Consider the following 15,229-nt stretch of genomic DNA (forward strand, 5'->3'; position numbering starts at 1 on the left):
ATTTCTTTTTAAAAAAAATAAATAGACATTGTTATCTTTTTTTTAATAGGAGGCATGTTTACATAATATAAGTTCTCTAATTTTTCATTAATCAACCTTTCTAAATACTTTTAATTAAGTAATTATATCCCTACAATCAATTGAAAATGAACAATCACTAAATATATATATCAAAGTAAAAAAATTTAAAATCCACAGCTAAAAAAAAACCTGCTTCATATTAACCGTTGCATATGAAAATTAATACAAAGTTTTTTATAAGAAATATGTTATTAAATTAGCACATGAGCCCAATTGGCACCACTAATTTTGTATTATAATAAAAAGGGTAAATTACAACCACCCCATTGAGGTATCGTAAAATTACGAAACCCCCCCTCATGTTTGGGTAATTACAACAACCCCTCAACTTCAAATCTTCTTACACGTCCAACCCTTGCAGTTTCAAATTTAGTGTAATCTTCTAGATTATATGGAATATTCTCAATTTTGTACCCGTGTTATTCTATTCGAACTCCACATTTTGAAGCAAGATGATCATAAGATGTGTTTTTTGGTTTGTATATATATCAAATTGTGGTGCATCAAAAACTGTATTTTTACACAAAACGAGTACAAACTAGAGCACATTCCATGGAATCTAGATGATTATGTTGGATTTGACACCATAAGGATGGATGTGTAAGAAGATTCATAGTTAATGATACATATAATTATCCAAATAAGAGGAATTTTTTCATAATTTAACCATACATCAGGAGTGGTTGTAATTTACCCTAATAAAAATAATCGACCAACAAAATAATATTTTTTATTTTGTATTTCATTTAAAACTTACAATTTTAACCTTAAAATGGTTTAATATTTAAAATGCTGTATTTAAAAGGGGAAAAATACTATTTTTGTCCCTCAAATTTGCATCGGTTTCATATTTGATTCCCATATTCACAAAAAAACACATTTGCTCCTCGTATGTCGCAAAAATTCAACTTCCTTTCCGTCAAATTTCCATTAAAAATAACGGAATCAAGCGTGCGCCCATCGCTGCCTTAACTAACGGACTAACGGTAAATTGACAGAAATGACCGAAAATGTTAAATTATTGAAACACGAGGAACCAAATGCATTTGCTATGAACATAGGGGATCAAATATGAAATTGGTGCAAACTTGAGGGGTGAAAACTGTAATTTCCCATATTTACTTAAAATAGTAGTAGTCCACTAGTAAACAAAATTTGACTGGTAACAGCGCAGACACGCGACCTCAGTTTTCTTTCCCTGTATTCGCGCAACACCCGATTCCTCGCCCCTCTAAATTTAGAATTAATTTTTATATAATTTAATCTCTCTCTCTCTCTCTCTCCCACGTTCTCTCCCTTTTCTCTCTCCGTGTTCATTTTTTTTTTCGTACGTTTTTTTCATCGAACAGCAAAAAGGCGCTGTCTTTCTCTCTCTACCCCTCTCTCTCTCTCTCTTCTCTCTCTCTATCCAGTCAGTCTTTCCTATAGTTGAGCTGTAAAAAGATAAAACCGAGATCCGTCGGTTCAATCAATACTTTCCGTTGATCTATGAAATTTCCCTTCGCCGATCAGGTCAGTGGTTAACTTCAATCACTCATTCAATTGAACTGTTATTACTTATTTCTGTTGAGAAAATGAAAAGTTATGGATTCTTCAGTTTTTTTATTGACTGTCGTTTACCAGATCTGATTCTGTAGGAGTTTCAATTTTATGCGCGTTTTTTTTCTTCTTAATTCGTGTTTTTGTTGTGTGTGTGTGTGAATTTATCCCTGTACTGATTGATTGGTTGATGAATGATGGGTGCAGTGACTAGTGAAGGAAAAGAGGCGTGGGGGATTTGATTGTATTGGTAGCGAAATGGGGAGTCGGGTGAAGGAGGATGAGAAGAACGAGAGGATTATAAGGAATCTTCTCAAGATTCCTGAGAATCGGAGGTGTATTAACTGCAATAGCTTGGTATGCTTCCTTTTTTCTTGTGTTGATTGTCTCTGTCTTGATGTTAAACTATTGAATGCTATATCTACTAAGGTTTATTTCGAATTACTGCCGTAATGGCATATCCGGAATTGGGGATTAAGAGAGAGTAACCGGAAGTTTTTTTTATGGACTCATTCTCGTTTTAGTTGTTTACTGTTCTCCCTGAATCACTCAATGCTTGGTTATTCAAATTACATCTCAATTGGGTTTGTGGACTATCCGTTAGCACATATAGTTGTTCCTCATCTACTCAGTCTTTTCTTTTTGTCGGTGATAGGATATATGGAACATAGCTAACGTGACTTCACGCATTCAGTCAGTCCATTAGATTCAACATTTTGATTCATTTGCAATGGATATTGGCACCATGTGCAGTGTCTAAGCGATTGAATCCAATGTTATTCTCAGCTAACGCGATAGCGGTTGGTTGCTATCTATCTTTAGCTAGTTGTGTAGACGCACTAATCCCTCGAAAGAAGGTCACTGCAAATAAGAAGCGAGCTATAAGGTAGGAGCATATCACTTCATGCCATGACTAGTAGGCCAAGTCACTTTAAGTTCTGAAAGAGAGCAACTCATTCTTAGAGAATGATGAGATACTGTGCATTTCAAGCTTACTCGGTGCATTCTGCATTCATTTATCTATAAATTTAAAGGAGGCTATCTACATTTATTGAACTGTTCTATGGAAATGGTGAAAATGTATTTGTTGAATTTTTGCTGCGGGACATTTTGTGTTCAGTTGGAAAGAATTCTGTTGACCTGAACTTGACCTGGATTGTCATGCTTAAGTGACATTTCTGTTATGTCTTCATTATTTTATGTTGATGGGCTTACTGTTTTGTTACTTCATATCAGGGGCCTCAATATGTTTGCACTAATTTCTCATCCTTTGTCTGTACGACCTGCAGTGGGATACAGTAAGTAATAATGAGTTCCAGTTTTGCATATTTTGTTGTATAATAAACTTCCAAGTACTGAAGTTCTGTACATTCCCCTTTCATTGCAAGCAATGTTAACTTATTAGTTTTTTTATAATCTACTTGCAGTCGGGAGTTCACTCATAGAGTTAAGTCGGTATCTATGGCTAAATTTACTACACAAGAAGTTAGTGCCCTTCAGGGAGGAGGGAATGCGGTACGCAATCAACTGTTCTCTTTCACTAATGATATACATGTTTAAACATCGTTCAATACGTTACTCATATTTGTGTTGTTGTTTCCCCATAGAGTGCTAGAGAAATTTATCTAAAGGAATGGGATTCTCAGCGTAATTCTGCCCCCGATGGAAGGTAACAGTAAAAAGTATAGTGTTAAAGCTTTCTGTGTTGAGATTTTATTTCTTTGTTTTTTTTCACCTGACATTGTTTTCCACATATAATGCATTTCACTGACGTTCTTGTTTTACTTCCAGCAATGTAGAGAGACTTCGTGATTTCATCAAGCATGTATATGTGGATAAAAGATATACTGGTGAGAGGAACTTGGAAAAGCCTCTGAAGGAAAGGATGGTAAATTTTTTCAATACATTGAAACGGCTGCTTAAAATATTATTTTACATAGAATTTTTTCACCATATTTGGTGAACAATAGTTCTCCAAATTTATGGAACTTGTACAAAAATTCTTTCTAAATTCCATTTGGATTCTTCAGGGAGAAACCGAGGATTTCAGAGGAAATAGGAGGGCAGATACCTATCAGGGTGGTTCAAGAAGTCCACCTTACGACGATTCTTTTGAGCGGCGGCAGAATGATAGGGCTAGTCCTGGAGGAAGAAGTCCACCATATGATCAAGACAATCGGAAAAATAGTGATTATAAAAAAAGTCCTGCCCGTGCTGAAGTAGTTAATGACTGGCGGCGAGAGGATAGGTTTGGAAATGGGAGGAGGTCTGGAGATAGGGGTTCTGATGGAGGCTCTAAGTTTGAAATTGGATCCCCTGATAGTCAAAAAGATTCAGACATGTCCAGCCCTCCTATTGTCCGCCCTGTTAGAGATATATTAGGAGACAATGTATCTCCTCTTCGAGTTATTGAGCCTCCTCCTAGAGCCACTAGTGGCAAGTCAAATGATGGTTGGGCTACACAGGTAAAACTAAAAGTCTTCCACTGTAACTTGTAAGACACATTTCGTAATTCTTGATTTCCTTTTGTTCTATTTGTTCTCTGACATATTATGCACTGTCGTCTGTATTAAAACTAGTGACCCTCCCCTGATTATGAAATTTTAATATATAGTTACGTCATTCTCAGTAAAAAAGGCGAACTAGTTGTCTACTTGTCATATAGTGATGAAAGAAGCACGGCGATTCATTTGATGGTACATGTTGCTCGTCGCCTGCTGCCAGTGAAACCTTAGTGTTAAATTTATAAAATATTTTTCCCTACTTTTACATGATTTAGTTACTCCGGACATCATTTAGGTATTTCAACATCATTTAACTTTTACTTTCTTTTCAGCTGGAGGGTTGCCTTGTGATTTTGACTATCTTTACATTTATCACCTTACGTCCTTTTTTTTCTTCTTGTTTTTGTCCTTATGTCCTTTTACAGTTAATATTATACTTGCATAGACATTTTTCGACTTAAACCTACTTATTTCGCTATAGAATGTTAACTGGTAGAATATTCCTTTTGCAGAGAACTCCATCTTCCAGTAGTTTGGCATCCTCTGAAGCGACGAACCCATCGGAGGTCAAAGTGGAGGCTTCATTTATTGATTTTGATTCTGTTCCGGAACCTCCAACTGTACCACCACCTCAACAAGTGGCTACAGATGCTTCAGTGCATTTGACCACATCCAATAGTAATGACTGGGCAAATTTTGATGCAGTTCCCGATGTGAAAACATATAATGCACCATCGAATTCTTTGGAATCGTTATTTTCGGGGTTGTCAATTCCAGCACCCACATCCTCTGGAAGTACTGCTCTACCGGCTGTGCTTCCTCCTGTTAGTGCTTCTGCTGCATCACACTTAGACAATATAGGAGGGAATGTGCTTACACATGCTCCAACTGGAGGACAATGGCCTAACATTGTAGCTGAACAACACCCTGTGTTCCCCGGAGGTATTGGCCAGCCTGTTCCTCAGCCAGCTGCTCCTGTTATTGGAGGATTTTCGGGCAACCAGGTACCTGATGTAATTCCAATTCTATTTTCTTATATATATTTTTTTTCAAGAAGTAATTAACATCTCCCCTGGAATTCTATCAGCAATGGAATTCACTTCCGCCCCACAATGCCCACGGGCCTCCTGGTGCATCTATTGCACCAATGCTTCCAACAGAAATAAAGCCTGCCATGGGAACCTCGTACGGATCTACAACAGAATCTTCATTGGATGCAAAATCTGGTGGAAGACAAGCACTGCCTGAGGATTTATTTGCACCGAATTACTCTTATACTCCATCTCAAGCTCCAGGCTGGTATTCTGGTTCCCCATACGGTGCTGGGGTCCCTGTGCAGTATAACAATCCAATGGGATCTTGGGTATTTTTTTCATTCTGAATTTTATTATTTTTCTCTTTAATAGTTTTTATTTTTGGTTTTGTGGGTTACATTATACCTCAAGAATTTTCTAGAGAAAACAGAGTAAAGTAAAACCCTTACAATATTGACTTTTCCAATTGCAGGCTGCACCTAATTACCCTCCGGCGTCTAGATCGACAAATCCTTTTGATGTTGGCAATGATCCTTCTCCTCTTCAAACATCTACAGTATGCTTCCTTTCTCACAGTTGATTGATTTACTTTATATTATCAATCGTTATTCATTTTAGGTTGATGTACATAACCTTATTGAAACGTATAACTCGAGATAATAATGACTGGTGTAACTTTTTGGTCAGTGCTGGTTAAAATACTTTAATTCCCGAATTCCTGAGATGTGGCATTGATTTTTTTTTTTTTTATTTTTTTTTTTCATTCTTTTGAATTCATAACAAAATATCAGTTTATTTTTACTGGCATTATCTTCATACTCCACACTTGTTCGTCTTGCTATACTTTCTCTTGCATATTTTTTTTCGTGATTGTTTTTGTCGTTCTTGATTTTATGTTTGGTAACTGCTCTTATAAAGCTATTTGCATACTTAGAGAAGTAACATTTCCACATATTTTTGGCGCATGATTATTTTTTCCTAGTTCTTATGACTTGAAGTGTTACACACACACGGAACTCTATATTTAACAAAACCAAATTTATCGTGTAACCCAGTAAATTTGCAATTTGAACTAGATGTTATATTAGCGTTGTTTTCGTTCGTCTTAAATATAAGTCGTCTATCCTTTCTGTATAGTTTCCATCAGTGGCACCTATGCAAGAGCCGTTGCCCAGAACTGCAAATCCATCCGGGCTACTACGTACCGCAAGCCTTGGAACCCCGCAACCCCATCCTCCATCAATGTTTGGTCAAGCGCCAGCATATGCATCAACAGTCCCTCCAGGTCAATAATCTTGTTCATTTCTTTTACATTATTTTTTCCGAAGAGCTGCTGGCGAAATAAAATTCACACGTTTCAGCATGTATATCATTAATCAGGTTCATTCGCTGGACAAGAAATACCTGGCAGCATGCCTCCAAGGTATTATAATTTATAGTCATCAACCTTCGGTTTTTTTTCCGTTCCGAAAAATTACCCGTCCATGAGTTCTTGGATTTAAAATGGCTCAAAAATATAACTTCAAAATGAGAAATGAATCATCCAAACATGCTCAGTTGATTTATTATTATCCGTCAATCCAAATGAAGCTTTAGGGTAAATTACAAATAACCCCTGATGCTGAAATTCTAATGGGAACTGTGAAATGTCTAAAATGTCCCTGAATATAAGCCCTGAGGACTAATGTGTGTTCCCCTCGTTGAAGTTTCTCTTACTTTGTTGTTTGTACTTTTTAGGCAACAAGGGCTATCTGGGTTCGGCTTCGATGAGTCTGCTTTTGCATCTATGAACCCAAATCCCCATCTCGGTGGATTACATCACGCTCATTCTGCAAGTAACTTCACTTCTGCTAGTGGAAACCCATTTGGCTAAAGACGAAAAAAGAAATGGTTTAGTACAATCTTGATTTTGTTGCTTCCGTTCAACTCACTGTGTAGATGACATTAGTTGTACAATTCTGCCGAAAGAGAAGTCTGCTGCATTTTAGACTTGGAGAAATCGATTCATTTTTCCTTGGTGTAATTCAAAAAAGAAGCTGTATTATCGGAATCCTCTGTAGTTGATTGAGGTTGTATACGAGCCCGAGTGTGAAAGCTTGCTAGTGTAGCGTGTTTTATTGGTGTACTATAAGTGCAAAAAATAATTTTAGTTTGGTATTTGTTGTGAGATTTCTGTAGAGTCTTAAGAGAAACAGATGAGCTGTTTGTAGAGTAGATTTTTTAAAAGTATTATTTTGTCTGAATTATAAATATTTTTTGCTATTCTTTGTTTGAATAAAACTTGCATACTGTGGTGGTTTTTTTGTGTACTATATATGTATTGTCTTTAGTTATGGATATTAAATTATGTATTTACTTTCATTTATTCGCTCGGCTATTTTAATTATTTACTACAAATTCGGGGCTATTGATTCTTTCGCTATTCAACGAGGACTCTTAATCTAAACATAACTGTATAATAATAAATTCGAGTAGCCCAAAATTCAGATAAAATACCATGAAAAAACAAGCTACTCACGACGAATGAATAATCGAGTAACGAGCATATGAGTTTACTTCTCCATGAAACAACGAATGCCCTGCGGGATGAACGACGAGCAGACAACATTTAAAGCACGTCCTATCAGATAATATTTGTTACTTTTGGCACATGCAGTTACTTTTTCTGTTCACTCGATATTATATTTATATTACATGACAAGACAGTAGTAAATGTAATTTGGATTCCGGAGATATTTTTGCAGATCCTATCCAAACGAACACCAACCGAATAACAACTCAAGTATTTGACCCGATCATTTTTGGGACCGACATACATATATATATGTTTTTCGAATAAACGCCTTCAATAATGGAGAGTAGTGATAGATTAGCAATGGTGAATCCAATCAGCAAAAAGTAGGATTGACTATTCCTGTATAGATATATACATATATACATATATACATATACATATACATACACATATACATATATATGTGTTCATAAAGGGGGAGCATCTGCATCTGCATCTTCATCTGCATGCATCTGGTTCCTTTATCTACTCTTAATTATTGACATCTCTTTTCAATCCAGTTCTATTGCTTTTTCTCCCTCTACACGAATCAAGTGGCAAACTTCTTAATGGAAAACTCGTGGAGATTCTATCACGAATCTCTTAATTTTATTTTTCTTTCTTCGAATCGTTTGTCATCTTCGTTAGTGAAGATTTAACTCAACAAGTTGCTCTTATATTAATTATTCCATTTTTATCCGGTTAAATAATATCGCCATGTTTCTTCCGATCGAACTTTGTATTATAAATGCATACGCCATAGCACCGTTACGGTAAATTCGTCTTCCCATTGCGATAAATTTAGGAGATTACAACAAAGTACAATAATAAAACTTGTCAAAAATTAAAAAAGATCTTGCAAAAAGCTGTTCTCCTCATTCCAATTTGCTCACATTTGTCCTCCTGCATATACATATACATATATAATATAAATAAATAAATCCCTTGATATTGGAAAAAAAAAATCGAGCAATTAGTGAAATATATAGAAGTCGTAAAACGTACCACAATCTCTAGGCATCCTGCATTTGTAGCATTCAACCCTGCTAGCATAATTGTGCAAACCACATCCTAATCTGCACCATGTAGCCAAATTAATCAATAATTTAATTAATATTCGTTTCGTTCGTAAAAACTAATTAATCATAAAAAGAAATATATATATATATATATATATATATATATATATATATATATATATATATATATATATATATATATACCTTGAGCAAATCCAGTCACCGGTTTTCCAACCAGGAATTACATCGTACGCATAACCGGCCGACGCAATAACTCCAGCCCCATAACCGCAATAGTCCTTTAAAGCGCCACACCGATAGCACGCACCTCTGCTCGCGTAATTGTGGGTCCCGCAATTCGTCGACCCGCAGTACCAATCTCCGGCCATCATTTGATCTGTAATATTATTACTACTCTTCAATTGTATCGAATACGACGATATTTGAGCTGCAGTAGCGAACTTAGGGCAGCTGCACCGCTGGCATGAATCCCGTTTCTTGAAGTTGATGTGCTGGCATGCATTGCACATCCAATCTCCTCCTTCCACCCTGCTCATGATTTTTTTTATAATTATTATCGAATAAATAAATATTAACGCAGCTTCGAGGTAAATATATAGATATATATGTATGATGATTCTTGATTGAAGTAATTGGTGAAAATGGAGAATGGAGTGATATGGCCTTATATACTAACTTAAAAATAAATAAATTATAGTTTGTCTTGTTTTCCTTTCGCACGAGGTAACACGTGAAAGTGCATGTATAGAAGAAGAAGGTCGATTTTTTCGAGAAATACACAAGTCAATAATGCGGATTCCATCTGCATTATTGTTGTAAAGAAGAGTTTGAAAGATTATTCTGTATTCTGTGCCCATTTTCAGGTTTTCGTAGGCATTATGAGGGGAAGGCTGTTATCTGCGATGACGTGGCGACCGATGCTGAGGTGGACCAGGACTCGCCATTTGCATGCATACTCGATTCTGACTAAGCAAGCTCATCGAATATTTTCCTTTTCGATAAATGGTCATCATCATCAGGCTTATATGGTTCCGGTTATATATACATATATATTATATATATATCTACATAAATTTTAATTTTCTTGAAAGAGGGGAATCAATTCTTGAAATTAATTCTTCTTACTAAAAAGCAAACTCTTCTCCAAAAAGATCAGTGATTCTCTTACACTGTATACAATACGTGTGTACATACACAGAAACACGGTGAAACACGAGAACTAAACGTAAAGATAAAATAGTGATCCGGCTCTGGTTAAGTAAAACGAAGAGTGTGAAATGGATCGAAACTTGACACGTAAGCACCTTTTCGGGTCCATGTCCGATTCGGAACCGATATCGAAGAATCCTAATTATCGCAAATTTTTTCACCACACGAAATGAATATTTCATATTCGAAATTGGTAAAAAAAAAAATAAGTATTATTGGAGGGGGCTCCAATTCCTCTTTATTCTCTTGAATTATTTGCTTCCAAGAATCAGATGTGGAAAATAGCCAATGCTTTTTATTCCTCAGTTACTTGCTCATGGAATCTTTACTTCTCTCTCTATATTTGATTCTTTTTTTCTTTTTTTTTTCCTTAGCAAATTTAAATATAGATAATTATGTATTTGAATTTAATTAATCAACATCCCCTGTTTTCCATCCTCTATTTAAAAAATAGAAAATTAAAAATAAATTTATTAAAACCTAAGAAACAAGAAGCAGAAACACTATACACCCTTCAAGAACAGCAAGCAAGATATTCACCACCTTCCTATGCAGAAGCACCACTCGATTCCCGTAACCGATCATAACCGGAAACCTACACTTATCGTCCGAAGGATCCTCCTCCGTAATCACGCCCAATCCCTCGAAATCGCAATCCCACTCGTTCTGGTTCTTGGATTGGTAATACATATTAAACGCATACGAAGCATTCCCCTTTGCACTCAAATGATTGCACGACGAACCATACCCTAAGGCCGTACAATCCGACAAACTACACGCGTAATCCACATTCCTACCCAATTCTCTGTCGTCCACGTCGTCGTCCTTACCACGGGGTCTCAACACGCACCACCTCCTAACCATGTACCTCACACCCTGCACCGCCACAAGCCCTTTATTCTCCTCTCTACCGGATAAATCGAGCTCGTATTTTGGCTTCCCATCGAACTCGAATATACCCCAATGCCTCTCGAAACTGCCCGGGTCGATGCTTTTGGAATCCTCGTCTATGAGGCTGAAAAGGTAAATATCGATCGGCCCTTTTCTTGCAGGTGTGCCTTCATTGCCAAGAACGTGCTGCACGAGCCCTTGGTTGAATCTTTTCGCCTTTTCGATGTCGGCGTGCTTGTCTCCGTCGGTAGGCCAGCCCACTTCTCCGATGAGGATTTTCATGTCGGGGTATCCGGCTTTGGTTAGTGACCAGACGAGGGTGTCGAGATTTGCGTCGAACACGTTGGTGTAGAGGTTTTGTCCGTCTCTGATTGGGTGGTTGTTTTTGGTGGGGCCCGCTTCGAAGAAGGCGAAATCGATGGGGAAGTAAGGGTTGCTGTAGAGGCTCAGGAAGGGGTAGATATTGACCACGAACGGGGCGTCGTTTAAGTGGAGGTATTGGATGATTTGGATCGTGAGATCCCGGATTTCGGGGCGGAAGTCGCCGGAGGAAGGGACCGGGTTGGATTCCGGCGAGTAGTAGATGTCGGCATTGAAGGGGACTGTAGCTTTGATCTCGGCTCCGAGCCCGGCCCGGTTGATGGCTTCTTGGATGTTTCTTAAAGCTGGGAGTGTGTTCTTTAAGTAGGTATCATTGTAAGTTTTCAAGAATGGTTCATTTCCCACGGCGACGTATCTGTAAGTTTGGAAGAGACATTATGTCAAACAGCCGGTGGGCATATTTTTACTGAATGGAGGAAAATTGGTAATTGGGTGATTTGATTAATTAATTAACCTGATGTTGACGCCGCCGGGGTAGGCGTAGGCGGTGAGGTTGGCTTCGACCCAGAGATCGGCGGCGCCGCCGGAGTCGAGGCTCATTTGCTCGAGCATGTAGTTTGGTACGGCGAGCATGACTTCGATGCCGGTGCCGGAGAGGGCTTCGAGGATGCTCTCGTCGGCGTCGAAGAGCTTCACCTTGTCGAAGCCGTTGTCTTTCAGCATGTCCACCACGCTCTCCGGCGGCAGCTGGTGGCTCGCCATTGTCCCCCAGTTCACCCCCACGCTGCCGCTCGCCGCCATTGCCGCCATATTCACCACCACCACAAAGAAGGGCGATAACAATATCAATCTTTGCAACTGCATTTGGGAATTGGGAAAGAATTAGCTAAGAAATCTTGATGGGGTTTTCTCTCTCTTGTTTCTCTCTCTAGAGTTTCCTTTTGTGCTGCGGTGACTGAGTGATGACATGCACAACAATAACATGATCAAAGTTTAGATGATGGTAAATAATTAGATTAAAAAAAACAAATTAAATATTCGTTTCTTTGAATTTTCTGTTATTCAGTTATCCACACACACACACAGGGAAACCCACTAACAAAAAAAGTGTCAGTCTTGAATAATAATAACATGTAAAAACCAACATGCCAATCCCATGCAAGAATATTATTATATTATATATAGGGTAAATTACATCGGTGCCCCTGAAATAAGTTCAAATTACAAAAATGCTCCCTTTTTTGGTTAATTACAACCACTTTTCTTGATTATGAATCGCCTTTACAGTGTTAAATTTAACAAAATATTCTCTAATTTTATAATTAAGATGATTATAAAATGTGTCTTTTGAGTTGTAAATATCAAATTGTTGTGCATCTGAAACTGTCTTTTTACATAAACCGTGAACAATCTAGAGAATATCACAATGAATTTAGAATATTCCTTTAAATATTCAAATTACTGAATTACTCAAAGAAGAGGATAATTTATGGTTCCCAATTCATTTTTTGGTGTCTGTCTCGAACCCATAATCAAATAATCCTAAGTGCAAGGTGCTTACAAACAAACTGCCTCGTCTTGTTATTTTATAACTCACAATATTTGACAAATTAAGGAAAGAAAGGCAAAAGATTCAATTACCTTGTCATCAACTCGTTGCATATCTAAAAAAAAGCTACTTTTTTTGGCAAAAAGGATGATGAAATATATATAATTAGTTATTGAAATAATTAAAATAAAAAAATAATGTGGGTTTTTTTTTATAATTGAATTGGATATATGGTAGATAGAATTTGGAAGCATTAAAATGAGGGAGGACAAGCTTTTAAACATGCAAAAACTTTCCACCCAAAATCTACGTGTCCTCTTGCAATCTTCCTTTAATTTCTTTCTTTTATTATTTTTTGCCTTTTTTCAAATATAAATGTTTCACCTTTTCTTCTTTCTAATTAACTTTTTTCTTATCGTTATGAAAAGCTATATACACACACATACACATATTTTTAACAACTATTTTCCCAAAAGCATGTTGACTCCATGATTTGACCGTACCTTAATTATTGTTTGGTGTGTGTGTGCGCGCGCAAAGAGCCAGTTCTGACAATCGGGGTTCGAAACAGGGGGCCGGTTCTGACTATGGACGAGAGAGACGGTCGCCTCGAATTCCTGATTTAAAAAAAAAAATTAGAATCCCCAAATAACGTTTTGTACTATTTCTATACACTAGTTATAATATTAAATAATACTTAAAATATATAAATATATAAATATTTCAACAATTTATATATGCGTAGCTATATTATTTTACATAGTTTAATTATATGTTGAAATTTTTTACACTTATTCTTGCATTTGATGTGAATGAAGGAATTAACAAAATGGTGGAAAGTTGTGTATAACATAAAATATAGTTCAAGAATCATGGTCACCACAAGTCTTACCTACTCACCTGGTCAAAGTTAGTCAACTCAGGTGCGATTTCAATTTTTTTCTGTTAGAATTATTATTCGCACTTGTGTTACTATAATAATTTTTTTTTTTGATGAATCTATAATAATATTTATGTACCTATTTAAGTATGCAAATATATCTATTGAAAGTTTAAAACTAAGTTTTACTAGAGCCCAAAATAGGTTAAAGTCCATTTGAAAAAAAAATTGAGGCCCAAATCCTCCGAATTCAATTGTTTTTATTTCATTTTAAATCAACAAGAGTTTATAATTTTCAAAAAAATACAAAAAGATCAAAACGTCACAATTTTTTTAATAGCAAGAACTCTCTCACAGTTTCTTTAAAAAAAAAAAAAAAAAAAAAACTCTCTCGCTAATTTTCCGGCTTGTTCTTTTCCACTAGTTATTAAGAATAACAATATTAAAATAACTATGTAGCACGAAAACTTCAACTTCTTAATATTTTCGTATTTCGGACACGTTTCAATTTCGATACTCAATGACACATGTCGGACATCTTATGGGTCAATTTCTAAAAGTTTATGAACATGTTTGAATACCAAATTTTAAAATATTTTTGTTGTTTCCTTACTTATTGTTGGGTGTTAAATACCTAACACGCAAGTGCACGTATCGCAAACAAGTAGTAAAAGTGGACTCGTGAGAGTCGGATGTCGATCCCACAGGGAATACTCAAATTACCTAATCCTAAGTACCAAATTCTAACAACTATGATTTTTATCCAGCCTACGCAAGGTTGTCAAATTTAATCAACTAAATATATTAAACTAATTAGGAAAGCAAATAAACAAGAGATAATATCAATATAAAAACAGATCTAGGATTTTGTCTTCCCCCTATGCAAGAATTGCTCACCCAAAACCCCTCAATTATGAAATATATGATTCATGATTATTAACCCGAGACACTAATTTACTCATAACCCGCTGTCGCGTGTATTATGAGTCTATTATTCATAAACGGTTCACTATATGTCTATGCAAACAAATAATGAATAAAGCATTAACTAACAAGTTTCGTAAATGGCTACCTAAGGTGATATCTGTATGTCTACGACACCACATGCAATTGACACACTCATCCGGTGAAAACTACTCGAAGGTTCCTATACTTACCGTCTAATTATCAAAATAGCTCTGTCGAGTCAATCCCAATAATCACAGATAAAGCACATAAATTGATCAAGTTCATGCACTAACAATCATAACAAGTATAAGAAATAATCATAAAATCATAATTGCATAATCTCAAGAAAACGGGTTCACCATCCCCACATAGGGTTCCAACAAAATCCTAGATTAAAAACTTAGCTACTCGTAATTCTTATGATAAGCAAAATAGAATAAATAAAATAAATAAGAAAAACTATGCTTGAGTCTTCGTTGATCTTCGTTCTTCGTGTTTTGTGGTGTAAAATTTCGTGCTTATGGTGTAGAGACATGTTGCTTTTATAGGCTTTTCTTGATAAGGAAGTAGTAGAAACCTAATAGGAATCAATTTCCGCCACTTTCCCCCATCAGGACTTGTTCTTCGATTTTCGCCATGTTGGAGTCCGAATTTTGGAATATTTTGTAAATAAGAATTG

General features: G+C 36.3%; 3 protein-coding genes across 3 annotated transcripts; 1 reads left to right on the forward strand and 2 right to left on the reverse strand.

Annotated features, from left to right (window-relative positions):
• The first annotated feature begins 1,216 nt into the window (after nucleotides 1-1,216).
• Nucleotides 1,217-7,470, forward strand: LOC105974074 (uncharacterized). Its single transcript, XM_012999132.2, has 13 exons — nucleotides 1,217-1,593; nucleotides 1,828-1,977; nucleotides 2,857-2,918; nucleotides 3,048-3,135; nucleotides 3,228-3,289; nucleotides 3,412-3,508; nucleotides 3,651-4,085; nucleotides 4,637-5,128; nucleotides 5,212-5,487; nucleotides 5,631-5,714; nucleotides 6,296-6,443; nucleotides 6,539-6,581; nucleotides 6,896-7,470. The coding sequence occupies exons 2-13, from the start codon at nucleotides 1,879-1,881 to the stop codon at nucleotides 7,029-7,031; spliced, it is 2,022 nt and encodes a 673-aa protein (XP_012854586.2). The 5' UTR covers nucleotides 1,217-1,593; nucleotides 1,828-1,878; the 3' UTR covers nucleotides 7,032-7,470.
• A 1,012-nt stretch (nucleotides 7,471-8,482) lies between these two features.
• Nucleotides 8,483-9,468, reverse strand: LOC105974042 (RNA-binding protein csdA). The gene is made up of 3 exons (XM_012999083.2): nucleotides 8,936-9,468; nucleotides 8,718-8,788; nucleotides 8,483-8,615 (listed from the first exon to the last, which is right to left on the reverse strand). Exons 1-3 carry the CDS (start codon nucleotides 9,286-9,288, stop codon nucleotides 8,602-8,604), a joined length of 438 nt encoding a protein of 145 aa, XP_012854537.1. The 5' UTR covers nucleotides 9,289-9,468; the 3' UTR covers nucleotides 8,483-8,601.
• A 962-nt stretch (nucleotides 9,469-10,430) lies between these two features.
• On the reverse strand, nucleotides 10,431-12,258 carry LOC105974138 (O-Glycosyl hydrolases family 17 protein). The gene is made up of 2 exons (XM_012999207.2): nucleotides 11,688-12,258; nucleotides 10,431-11,588 (listed from the first exon to the last, which is right to left on the reverse strand). Exons 1-2 carry the CDS (start codon nucleotides 12,035-12,037, stop codon nucleotides 10,442-10,444), a joined length of 1,497 nt encoding a protein of 498 aa, XP_012854661.2. The 5' UTR covers nucleotides 12,038-12,258; the 3' UTR covers nucleotides 10,431-10,441.
• Between the last annotated feature and the right edge of the window lie 2,971 nt (nucleotides 12,259-15,229).

The sequence above is a fragment of the Erythranthe guttata genome, chromosome 11 (assembly GCF_056151865.1).
Source record: "Erythranthe guttata isolate IM_541 chromosome 11, IM_541, whole genome shotgun sequence".
NCBI lineage: Eukaryota > Viridiplantae > Streptophyta > Magnoliopsida > Lamiales > Phrymaceae > Erythranthe > Erythranthe guttata.